The sequence below is a fragment of the Leptonychotes weddellii genome, chromosome X (assembly GCF_054177405.1).
Source record: "Leptonychotes weddellii isolate Sample4059 chromosome X, ASM5417740v2, whole genome shotgun sequence".
Lineage (NCBI taxonomy): Eukaryota > Metazoa > Chordata > Mammalia > Carnivora > Phocidae > Leptonychotes > Leptonychotes weddellii.
In genome coordinates, this window is record NC_138385.1 from 58,383,190 (window position 1) to 58,395,729 (window position 12,540).

A 12,540-nucleotide genomic window follows, 5' to 3' on the forward strand; every position below is an offset into this window, starting at 1 on the left:
AGAGTTGTTGCTATTCCTTTCTTCGATCTCCTGTTGAGTTTGTAGGTGTTCAGAATGGTTTGATCCCTATCCAGCTGAATTCCTGAGAGGAGACGAAATCCAGGTCTCCTACTCCTCCGCCATCTTGCTCCGCCCCCCTACTTGTTTTCTTAGTTTCTAATTCCTTTGTTCTTTTTTCCTCTCTTGCTGTCTTTTTAAAAATTTATTCTTATAGTGGTATGCTTTAATTCCTTTTTATTTATCTTTTATGTATGTACTATGGGTTTTTTCTTTGTGGTTACCATGTGGTTTACATAAAGCATCTTTTAGATATAACCGTCTATTTTAAGCTGTTAACAACTTATGTTCAAACGCATAGAGAAACTCTACACTTCTCCTCTCCTCACATTTATGCTATTCATGTCACACTTTATATCTTTTTATGTTGTACATCTGTTAACAAATTTTTATAGCTATAGTTATTTTTAATATTATTGTTTTTAACTTTTATAGTAGAGATAAAAGTGATTTACACACTATCATTACAAAATTAGGGTATTCTGAATTTTATTATATTTTTATAACCTATTGAAAGATATTTTGGTTACTTCCAAGTTTTCACAATTATGAGTAAAGTTTCTATAATAAGTAATGTGCAGGATTTTGTGTGGACATTAGCTTGCAGCTCATTTGGGTAAAATACTAAGAAGGGCAATTGCTAGATCATATTGTGAGAGTATGTTTAGTTTTATAAGAAACTACGAAACTGTCTTTCAGAATGGCTCTACTATTATCTTTCTTACTAGCAATGAATGAGAATTCCTATTTCTCCACATTCTCACAAGTATTTGGTTTTGTCAGTGTTTTAGATTTTAGCCATTTTAATAGTTGTATAGTGGTATTATTTTAATTTGCTTTCTCTTGATGAAATATGTTGAGCATCTTTTTATATGCTTATTTGCCATCTGTATGTCTTCTTTAGTGAGGTATCTGTTCAAGTCTTTTCCCCAATTTATAACTGAGTAGCTTCTTGTCTTATTGTTGAATTCTTTGTATATTTTGGACATCAATTTTTTATCAGATACGTATTTTACAAATGTTTTCTCTCACTGTGCGGCTTATGTTTTCATTCTCTAACAATATCTTTCACATAGCAGACATTTCTAATTTTAATAATGTCCAACTCCCAATTTTTTCTTTCATGGATTGTGCTTTTGGTGTGTGTTTTTTAAAAGTCATCACCAACCTAAAGGAAATAGATAAATTTCAAGAAACATATAAATTACCAAAACTGAAACAGGAAGAAACAGAACACTTGAATAGACTCATAAATAGCAAAGAAATTGGATCAGTAATCAAAAATCTCCCAACAAACAAAAGTCCAGGGCCGCATGGCTTCACACCAATGTCTAATGTCTATAGCAGCATTATCTACAATAACCAAATTATAGAAAGAGCCCAAATGTCCATCGACTGATGAATGGATAAAGAAGTTATGGTGTATATATATGCATATTTATATATGCAATGGAATATTGCTCAGCTATCAAAAAGAATGAAATCTTGCCATTTGCAATGACATGGATGGAGCTAGAGAGTATTAGGCTAAACGAAATAATTCAGTCAGAGAAAGATAAATACCATATGATTTCATTCATATGTGAAATTTAAGACAGAAAACAAATTTCCAGGGAAATAAGAGAGAGGCAAACCAAGAAACGGACTCTTAACTATAGAGAACAAACTGAGGGTTACCAGAGGGGAGGTGGGTAGGGGGGATGGGTTAAATAGATGATTGGGATTAAGGAGCGTATTTGTCATGATGAGCACTGGGTATTGTATGGAAGTGTTGAATCACTGTATTATACATGTGAACCTAATATTACACTGTATGTTAACTAATAAAAACTTTAAAAGATAAATAAAAAATAAAAAGTCATTAGCAAACCAAAGGTCACTTCAATTTTCTCCTTTGTTACTTTCTAAGAGTTCTATAGCTGGGAGTTTTATATTTAAGTTGATGATCCATTTTGTGTTAATTTTGTAGAAGGTTTATGGTCTGTGTTCAGATTCATTTTTTTTGCACATGGATGTCCATTTGTTTCAACACAGTTTGTTGAAAGGAGTATCCTCTTTTTTAAAATTTCTGGTTACCCCCTTCTATCAATGTGGAAATTACTTAGTGTTTCAATTCTTTCATTTGTCGTCTTAAAGATAATAGAATCTTTATTTAACTGTCCGTGTTTGTAATATCTGAACTGCACTTTGCCTAATTTATTTTGCCTTCTCTTTCAGTTCACTAATTTTCCCTTCTCATGTTTCTCATCTGCTATTGAACCTATCTACCATGTTTCCATTTGGGTTATTGTATTTTTCATTTCAAGTACTTTTTCAGATCATCAAGGTCATATTTTATAGTTTGTTTCCTACAAATTTCTCTGATATTCAAGATGTGTAACAACTGATATGCCTTGGGCAATAATCAGAATTGAGATCAGCTGCAAATAACCACTATACCATATCAATATGTACTATTGTATATCAACCTACTCATATATATATTTTTGAGGATCTTTTATTTCTTTAAACTTTGAAAACAAGTGTTTTATAGATAGTTTTTTATAATTCTGGCATCTACGTTTTGAGAATCTGTTTCTGCAATTTGTTGTTTCTGCTGATTCTCATTTATGGTGTATTGCTTCTTAGTATGCTTGATTTTTTTTTATGTTTATTACTTCTGATTCTTGAAAAATCATTTTTGGAAATATTTTGAAGCCTAGGATGAAGGTTACTTCCCCCAGAGAATATTTACCTTTGTTTCTTCAGATATTTGGGACCAACGTCAAATAAATTCATAGTTTGAGGTCTTTTGGCTTCCTTTTTAATGTAATTTGGTGCCATAAATACACACCTCAGGGATTGGTTCTCCCCATCACATTTTGTTGTGTTCCTCTCAACTTTCTTTGCAGTCCCCTGGTGATGCAGGTAGGAGTGGTTTAGTTCTGGTAACCTAAGAGTGTGGTCCCTTGGGTCTCTTGATGTCTGTTTTCCTAACCTAGTGAGATTCATTTAAACTACAGCTAACATTTGTCTAGATTTATAAATGCCCACCAGAAAAAAAGTGGCTTTAATTCTCTGCTTGTTTCTCTGGAACCTCACTTTTCCTTAGATTTTATTATCTTGTAAGTTGCTTTGGAATTGAAAAAAAAATGTTATCTAACATTTTTCGTTGTTTTCAGTAGGAGAGTTGGTCTGACAAATATAATGCACCCTATTTCTAGAAGCAGAACTCACTGTTTCTTCAGCATTTTAAGAGAACAGTTCTTTAAAGATTTTACTTAGATTCACATCTTTTTATGATAAGTATCCTCAGCCATTGTGACTATTTTAGTAAAATATGATAAGGTCTTCCTTATTACCTTTATAAAAGAGATCCAATATTTTCTCTTTTCAGGCTAAAGAGGCAGTGATAGAAGCTGAACAACGTGATCCTAGAAATATTTTCACTCAGTTTTATGTATTCAAGGTTGCAGTTTTAGAGGGCAACTCTGGCAGAGGTATGAATGTTATTTATGAACTATATTTAACTGTTAATATAAAGAATAATAATCCTCTTCTACCATAAAGAAAAAAACATTGTTTTTAAGACAGTGGAGTTATATATTCTATATTCTAGCTTTCCTATGTAAAGATGATACAACCATGCAACAAAAAGGAATTATGACGGTTACATAGGAATAAAAGAACAGGGGCTGCCTAAGGAATTGGGGAGAAAGTCTTGTCGTTGTATACTTTTTTGTATTTTCTGTCATTTGAACCTGTTAAAAGTTAAGTTTAAAAAGCTGTGGGGTCATCGGGCTCCCTGCTCAGTGGGGAGCCTGCTTCTCCCTCTCCCTCTGCCTGCCTCTCTGCCTATTTATGCTCTCTATCTCTCTGTCAAATAAATAAATAAAAAAATCTTCAAAAAAAAAAAAAAAAAAAAGCTGTGGGGTAGGGCGCCTGGGTGGCTCAGTCAGTTAAGCATCTGTCTTTGGCTCAGGTCATGATCTAGCCCCGCATTGGGCTTCCTGCTCAGCGGGAAGCCTGCTTCTCCCTCTCCCCCTGCTTGTGTTCCCTCTCTCGCTTTGTCTCTCTCTGTCAAATAAATAAATAAAATCTTTAAAAAATAAAAAATAAATTAAAAAATAAAAAGCTGTGGGGTAAGAGGGAATTCATACTGCAAACCCATTTCAGTTAAGAGTTGTCTTAGACAGGGGCACCTGGTCGGCTCAGTCATTAAGCATCTGCCTTCGGCTCAGGTCATGATCCCAGAGTCCCGGGATCGAGCCCTGCGTCGGGCTTCCTGCTCAGTGGGAAGCCTGCTTCTCCCTCTCCCTCTCCCCCTGCTTGTGTTCCCTCTCTCGCTGTCTCTCTCTCTGTCAAATAAATAAAAATTTAAAAATCTTTAAAAAAAACAAACAAAAAAAGAGTTGTCTTAGACAAAGTCTCCAGCTTACTTTGAAATGTTTTCACTTATTTGGGAAGTGATTGGTAAGAGATTTGGCCTTGAAATGGAGTTTCTCTCTATGGAGTTGACAATTGCTGGAATTGCTCACATGAACATCATCCCATTAGTGTTGGGCCCTTTCCATTAAGTTAGGCATAGTTTGCTAGTCGATGTATCTGTACACTCCTGTATCTTGACTTGGTTTCAGATATACCTGTGCTGTGATACTATTCCCATTCAGCTCTCAGTGTAGCTGAGAATATCCTGAGGCAGTTGGAGCAGTTGTGAAGGGCTTAAGTTGAGAAATTGAGAAGTTTAAATTAATGGATCCAAACAGAATTTATACTAATCCAATTGAGCAACTGTTTATGAATACCTACTATGTGCAATGGACTCTGCTTTGCACTCCATAAAAAAAGAATGATAACTTATTCTTCTTTGAAAAAGAAATGTTCCAGGGTAGTAAAGTATTCCTGTATATTAATTAAAGATTAGCAAATTGGAGTCAGTTCTTTATCAGGGTTTATAGTGTAGTCATGTCAATCATCAATGTTTTCATTGGAGACTCCTGGGAATTTGTTTTATTTGATGTATTATGTTGAAAGATTGAAAAAATTTGAAACTTTTTACCAACAGAAATGGCAAAAAGTAGATTTCCTATTAAACCTTTTAACATTCTATTAAAATATATATTTTTTTTACTTTTTAAACATAGCATCAACTCAGTCTTTTTATTTTTTCCCCAGTTATCTGTGACCATTTTTAAAGCCATGTTTATTGATAATATATAGAATAAAACTTACTAGTATATGATTCTGTGAGGTTTATTTATATTAATAATTCTATGAGTTTTAACAAATGTATACAGTCATGTAACCACCATTACAGTTATGATATAGAACAAAAAGTTACCTCAGGTTCCCTTGTTGTCATTCCTTCCAACCACTTTTAGTCCTGGAAACAACTGAACTCATTTCTATCTCTATATTTTTGCCATTTCCAAAGTATCATATAAATGGGATCATACATTATGAAGCTTTTTGAGCCTTTCTTTCACTTATGATAATGCATTCAAAACTCATTCATATTGTTGTGTTTCCATAGTTTGTTCTTTTTTATTGCTGAGTAATAGTCTATAGTATGTATGTACCAGTTTGTTTATTCCTTCACCAGTTGAAGTATATTTGGATGGTTTCTGTTTTGAGCAGCTGTGAATAAATGTGCTACAAATATCTGTTTACAGATTTTGTGTGATGATAAGATTTAACTTCTCTAGGATAAATATCTAGGAGTTGGATTTTTGGATTGTATGGTAAATATATGTTTAACTTTATTAGAACCTGCCAACCTGTTTTCCTAAGTAGCTATACAATTTTACATTCTAACCAGCTGTATATGAGTGTTCCAGGTGATCTGCATCCTCAACAGCACTTGGAATTGTCCATTTAAAAAATATTTTACCCATTCTAATAGTAGGGTAATGGTATCTTATTGTGGTTTTAACTAGTATTTCTGTAATATTTGACATGCATATATCTTCTTTGACAGTGTTTGTATAAATCTTCTGTCCAGTTTTTTATAGGGAACTTTGTTTTTTTTTATTCATCTCTATATGTTCTATACATCTTCTATCATAGTGGCTAGAACATAGGAAAGAAATATATTTTAGTTACTAAGATATAGGGAACTTTGTTTTCTTAATGAGTTTTGGAAGTTCTTTATATATTTTAGATACAGATTATTGGATATATGTTTTATAAATTTTTTCTTTTTATTCTCTTATGTCTTTCATGAGAAGTTTGACAGTCTAATTTATCTTTTTTCCTCTTTTATGGAGTGTGCTTTTGGTATTATGGGTAAGAAATCTTTACCTAATCTAAGGTCACAAAAATTTTTTCCTGTGTTTTCTACAAGAAATATAGGTTTAAGTGTATGGTTAGTTCTGTGATCAATTTTGTATATTAATTTTTGTATTTAATTTTTTTTTTTAAAGATTTTATTTATTAGAGAGAGAGCATGAGAGAAGGGAGGGTCAGAGGGAGAAGCAGACTCCCTGCCGAGCAGGGAGCCCGATGCGGGACTCGATCCTGGGACTCGAGGATCATGACCTGAGCTGAAGGCAGTCGCTCAACCAACTGAGCCACTCAGGCGCCCAATTTTTGTATTTAATTTAAGGTATGAACTGATGTTCATTTTTTTGGGCACATGGCTATCTAATCATTCCAGCATCATTTTTTCAGCATCATTTATTTAAAAACTATCTTTTTTTCGGGATACCTGGGTAGCTCAGTCGGTTAAGCGTCCGCCTTCGGCTCAGGTCATGATCCCAGGGTCATGGAATCGAGTCCCACATTGAGCTCCTTGTTCAGCGGGGAGTCTGCTTCTCCCTCTGCCAGCTCTGCCTTTTGCTCCCCCTGCTTGTGCTCTCTCTCTGACAAATAAATAAAATCTTTAAAAAAAATAAAACCTATCCTTTTTCAACTGAATTACCTTTGCGCATTTATTGAAAATCAGTTGTCATATGTGTGTGTGGGTCTCTTTCTAGATTCTTCATTCTGTTCCATTGATCTATTCATCTATCTTTATACCACTTCCACACTGTCTTAATTAGTCTAGCTGTGTAATAAACTTGAAATCATATAGTCAAAGATCATAATTTTGTATGACTTGAATCCTTTTTAATATGTTAAGGCTTGTTCCCAGAATATTGTCTTTATTTGTAAACGTTCTATGTGCACTTGAGAAAAATGTATATTTTACTGGTGTTTGTTTGAGTGTTCTGTAAATGTTATTCAGGTCAAGTTGATTAATAGTGTAAAGTGTACTGCATCCTTACTGATTTACTACTTGTTCTATCAATTACTAAGAGAAAGTACTGAAATCTTTGACTATAATTGTGGATTCGTTAATTTGTTAATTTTTCCTTGCAGTTCTTTAAGTTCTTTAAGTGTTTTGAAATTTTGTTATAAGGTGCTGAACATTTAAGATTGTTATGTTCTCATAATGAATTAATTCCCTTATCATCATGAATTAACCTTCTGTTATGTAATATTCTTTGCTCTGAAATCCATTTTGTCTGATATTAATATAGCCACTCCAGCTTTCTTTTGATTACCTTTATCATAGTATATATTATCCCATGTGTCTTCTTTTAACTAATTTTGTCTTTATATTATATTTAAAATGTGTTTCTTGTAGGTAGCATATAGTTGAAAGTTGCTTTCTTTAATTCAGTGTGACTATCTACCTTTTACTTGGGTCATCTATACCATTTATATTTAACATGATTATTGGTATGGTCAGGTTTAAATTTAGCATCTTTTTATTTGTCTTCTGTTTGTCCCATCTGTTCATTGTCACCCATTTTTCTTTTTTCTACTTTCTTGTGGATTGAGTATTTTTTATGATGACATTTATCTCATCTTTTGGCCTATTAGCTCTCTTCATTTTGTTATTTTAATTGTTATTTAAGTTCTATAGTGCATACATTTAACTTATTGTAGTCTACCTTTAAGATATATAATGGAATGTAATACCACCATTCATTTTTAAATTTAATTCTGTTTTATATTCCATTTTATGAATGTACCAAAATGTATTAGGCCATCCATTAGTGATAGAATTTAGGTTGGTTGTATACTGTACTCTTTAAAAAAATTGCTGGATAAACATATTTTTATGTTTTTGTTCACTTTTGCAAGTATATCCATGGGATAAATTCATAGAGGTGAATTGCTCAGTTGGGCATTTTTCTGACATTCAAGTCCTCCTTGACAGTTTAGCAATTTAGATGACTTTATGTAAATTAACTAATATTTTAAAGATATTAGTGCTCTTTGAACACTACATCAAAAACTAATGATGTACTACTATATGTTGGCTAATTGAACTTAATAAAGAAAAGATATTGGTGCTCTTAAAATGAGTTCTAAAGTCACTGTGGTATAATTAACCATATATAGCTATTATGTTTGATAAGAGCATCTCATTTTTTTAATTGTTTCCTTCTTTTTCAGCTTTGCGAGCAATTACTACATTAGAGAAGTTATTAATACCTGAAGATACAGAGGAGAATGGGACACTTAGAGATAAAGAATCACCTGTCATGCTCCTCAGTTTAGCTGCCCAGTTTGCTTTAGAGGTAATTCTTATGTATTTATCCCCAAGATTTTTTACCTCTTTTCCATTTTGAGAGACAATTCATGGAACTCTTTAGAGGAGTTTGCTACAAAGAAAAGAAATTGGTCAGTAGTTGGTGTGAGAAGTAGGATCAGAGGTTTGTTTGTTTGTTTGAGATGGGATGAATGAGAATGCTTATATGCTGATGGAAATGACCTAGTAAGAGAACAAAAAGTTGACAATGTGTGTGAGAGAGAAAAGAGAATTGTTAGAGCAATGTCCTTAAACAGGCAAGAGGTGATGGACACAAGTGTATAAATTCAGGGATTGGCTTTAGGAAAGAAAATGGATAGTTCATCTATAAAAGCAGTTGAGAAGTTAGAGTATGTGGTGTGTTCCCTGGTGTATGAATAAATGTGGTAGTGGGAATCTGGAAGTTTTTTTTTCCTGATGGCTTAAGTTTTTTCAACAAAGTAGGAAACAAGGTCATCACCTGGAGTGAGAATGGGAGAGGAGATGTTGGGGAGTTTGAGAAGATGGGGTAAGGTGTAAACTAATCATGCAGGAAAGCAAGAAAGCGAATGACATGCTAGTGTGGGATGCTTGCGCAGTAAGTGTTAAGGCCTATTTGATGACGTTTTAAAATAAAAGAAATAGGGCGCCTGGGTGGCTCAGTTGGTTAAGGGACTGCCTTCGGCTCAGGTCATGATCCTGGAGTTCCTGGATTGAGTCCCGCATCGGGCTCCCTGCTCGGCAGGGAGTCTGCTTCTCCCTCTGACCCTAACCCCTCTCATGTGCTCTCTCTCATTCTCTCTCAAATACATAAATAAAATCTTTAAAAAATAAATAAATAAAATAAAAGAAATAGTTGTACAGGTTTTTATCCAGCCACTTTCAGCTAAATGGATGTAGGCACAAAAGTCAGTAGAAAGTTGGATTTAACCAGGTTTGTGGTTTTGCCAGATGAATACAATGAAGCAAAGGAGGAAGAGTAGGAAAATCAAGAAACGAGGAAGTGATTATCATTAATCCCCATGGAATTTAAACTGGTCGTGGAGGAGGACATCAAGGGGATGAGGGACAGTGAAAAATTCGTAACATAAATGGTTTGGAGGTCTAAGTGCAGTGGAAGGATTGCTGGAGTAACAGAAGGGAGTGAATTAGAAAGGTAGGAGGGGCGCCTGGGTGGCTCAGATGGTTAAGCGTCTGCCTTCGGCTCAGGTCATGGTCCCAGAGTCCTGGGATCGAGTCCTGCATCGGGCTCCCTGCTCCTTGGGAGCCTGCTTCTCCCTCTGCCTCTCTCTCTCTCTCTCTGTCTCTCATGAATAAATAAATAAAATCTTTAAAAAAAAAATAGAATGGAGATGGTGGTCAGAAAGTGGAATATATGAAAAGAGCAGGACCAAGATGAGGAAGTGAGGTACTTAAGGAAGCACCCACTTTCTGAGTCATGCAAGTGCAGAGTTGGTTCTTGCATGACCGTAAGAGTGAGTGCCTCCTTAAATTTTGCACCTTAAGAGCCTCACTTACATCACTTAGCTCACCCTAGTCCCAGCCCTGACTGAGAGTATGGAAGGTTTGCAACCATTAGTAACGACAGAGTCCAACACAGAGATCAATGGAACAGAATAGAAAACCCAGAAATAAACCTATAATTATATGGTCAATTAACTTTTAACAAAGGCGGAGAGAATATGCTGTGGGTAAAAGACAGTCTCGTTAACAAATGGTGCTGGGAAAACTGGACAGTTACATGCAAAAGAATGAAACTGGACCACTTTCTTACACCATACACAAAAATAAACTCAAAATGTGACCTAAATGTGAGACCTGAAATCATAAAAATCCTAGAAGAGACCACAGGCAGTAATTTCTCTGACATCAGCCATAGCAACATTTTTCTAGATATGTCTCCTGAGGCAAGGGAAATCAAAACAAAAATAAACTGTTGTGACTACATCAAAATTAAAAGCTTCTCCACAGTGAAGGGGATAATCAACAAACCTAAAAGACAACGTACTGAATGGAAGAAGATATTTGCAAATGACATATCCAGTAAAGGGGCAGGATCCAAAATATATAAAGAACTGACACAACTTCAACACCCAAAAAAACAAATACTCCAGTTTAAAAATGGGCAGAAGACATGAACAGACATTTCTCCAAAGAAAACTTACAGATGGCCAACAGACACATGAGAAGACAGTCAACAGTAATGAGAGGGTACAGTCAATGACTGCTAGTGAACAGCTAATAATTGGCAGAGTAGAATTCAAGGAAATAAGAGACTAGGATATTAGGAGGATCATCTGTCTATATATTGAAAGTGCCAAAAACTAAGACAGGAGTAGTTTTTCGAGAAAATAACTGTACAGTAGATAAGTCATCAAGAAATGGGAAGAAATGGCCAGAGAGCTGATAGATCAGCACAATGGATCAGAGAAATGGTGGGTGATATAGTCTGATGAAGGAAATTCAAAGCTAGGGATTTGGGGAGGGGGGAAGGGAAAATGATTTAAAACAGCAATGAAGAGCAAAAACAACGCCTACTCCATCTCCAGGTCTATGGGTAGAAGGGAAATGAGAGCAAAATCACCACTACTTGAGAGGGCTTCTTTGGAAGCAGTATCCTTGGTGGGACCTAGATTTCCATTACAGAAAGAATGTGGAGGGAACTTTCAGAGAAGAGGTTGCTCATAGAGAAGATTTTGATGCTAATGAACTGGACTTTAGAGAACAAAAGTAGAAAGATTGGGGGAGTTGGGGAGAAATGGGAAAAGAGGGATTTATAGAGCTTTATGGGGATTCGGGTGCTAAAAATGAAGGTCGGCTTTCCTTTGGTTACTGCTAATGAAAAAGGATAAAGATCACCATAAAATTAGTCCTAGTGGGTTCATGGCAGTGTTTGCAAGTCTGTGAGTATTTGTGGATAGGGAGGAGTGGATTTATGGGGCCAATATGAACCTGTTCTGGTTTTGTCAATGAGTTGTTTCTTCATTCTATCATCTTGCATTAGCTCTTTTGATAATATAAAATGACAAGTTCAGATTTTTTTTCTTGTCCTTTAAGGACAGGAATATAGGTAACATTTTGTATAAGTACTACTTTTAAATGTAATTTAACATATTATATTTGTTCTTTTTAGAATGGACAGCAAATTGTGGCAGGAAAAACTTTGGAATATTTAGCTCGATATTCAGAAGACCCGCAACAAGTCCTTACAGCTTTAAAGTAAGTAATTCACATCCTGTAGATGTGAAAGGATTTCCTGTTATTCTTGGTCTATAAACTTTGTCAAAATAGTGCTGAGGTGATGTGATCAGGCCTACTGTACCAACTGTTATTTTAAATTTTTTCAAGCTTTATTGAGATATAATTGACAGATAACGTATAAGTTTAAGGTGTATAACCCGATAATTTGAAACATGCATATATTATGAAATGACTGGCACAACAAAATTAGTTAACATATTCATCACCTCACAAAATTACAATTTCTTTGTGTGTGGTAAGAACATCTAAGATTTAGTCTCTTCCCGACTTTCAGATATGTAATACAGTCTTGTTAACTATTGTCACCATGCTCTACATTAGATCCCCAGAACTTGTGCATCTTATAATTTGAAGTTTGTACCCTTGACCACATTTCCCCACTTCTTCCACACCTAGCTCCTAGCAAACACTGTTCTACTGTTTCTATGTTTTTCACTTTTTTTAAAGAAAGATTCAGCACATAAGTGAGATAATACAGTATTTGTCTTTCTTTGTCTTTTCACTTAGCACAGTGCCCTCAGAGGCCATCCATGTTGTCACAAAAGGCAGGATTTCCTTCTTTTATATGACTAAATAATACTCCTGTGGGGGTGGGGTGCCTGGGTAACTCAGTCAGTTAACTGTCTGACTCTTGATTTGGACTCAGGTCATGATCTCAGGGTCATGAGATCGAGCCCTGCATC

The 12,540-nt window shown here is 34.9% G+C and overlaps 1 protein-coding gene across 2 annotated transcripts in view; it reads left to right on the plus strand.

Annotated features, from left to right (window-relative positions):
* Positions 1–12,540, plus strand: part of TEX11 (testis expressed 11) — a 307,210-nt gene that overhangs the window by 201,900 nt on the left and 92,770 nt on the right. For both annotated transcript variants that reach the window (XM_081808717.1, XM_081808718.1), the window contains exons 17-19: positions 3,434–3,536; positions 8,482–8,606; positions 11,730–11,815. In XM_081808717.1, the coding sequence (XP_081664843.1) occupies positions 3,434–3,536; positions 8,482–8,606; positions 11,730–11,815 (314 nt within the window). The remainder of the gene's footprint in view (positions 1–3,433; positions 3,537–8,481; positions 8,607–11,729; positions 11,816–12,540) is intronic.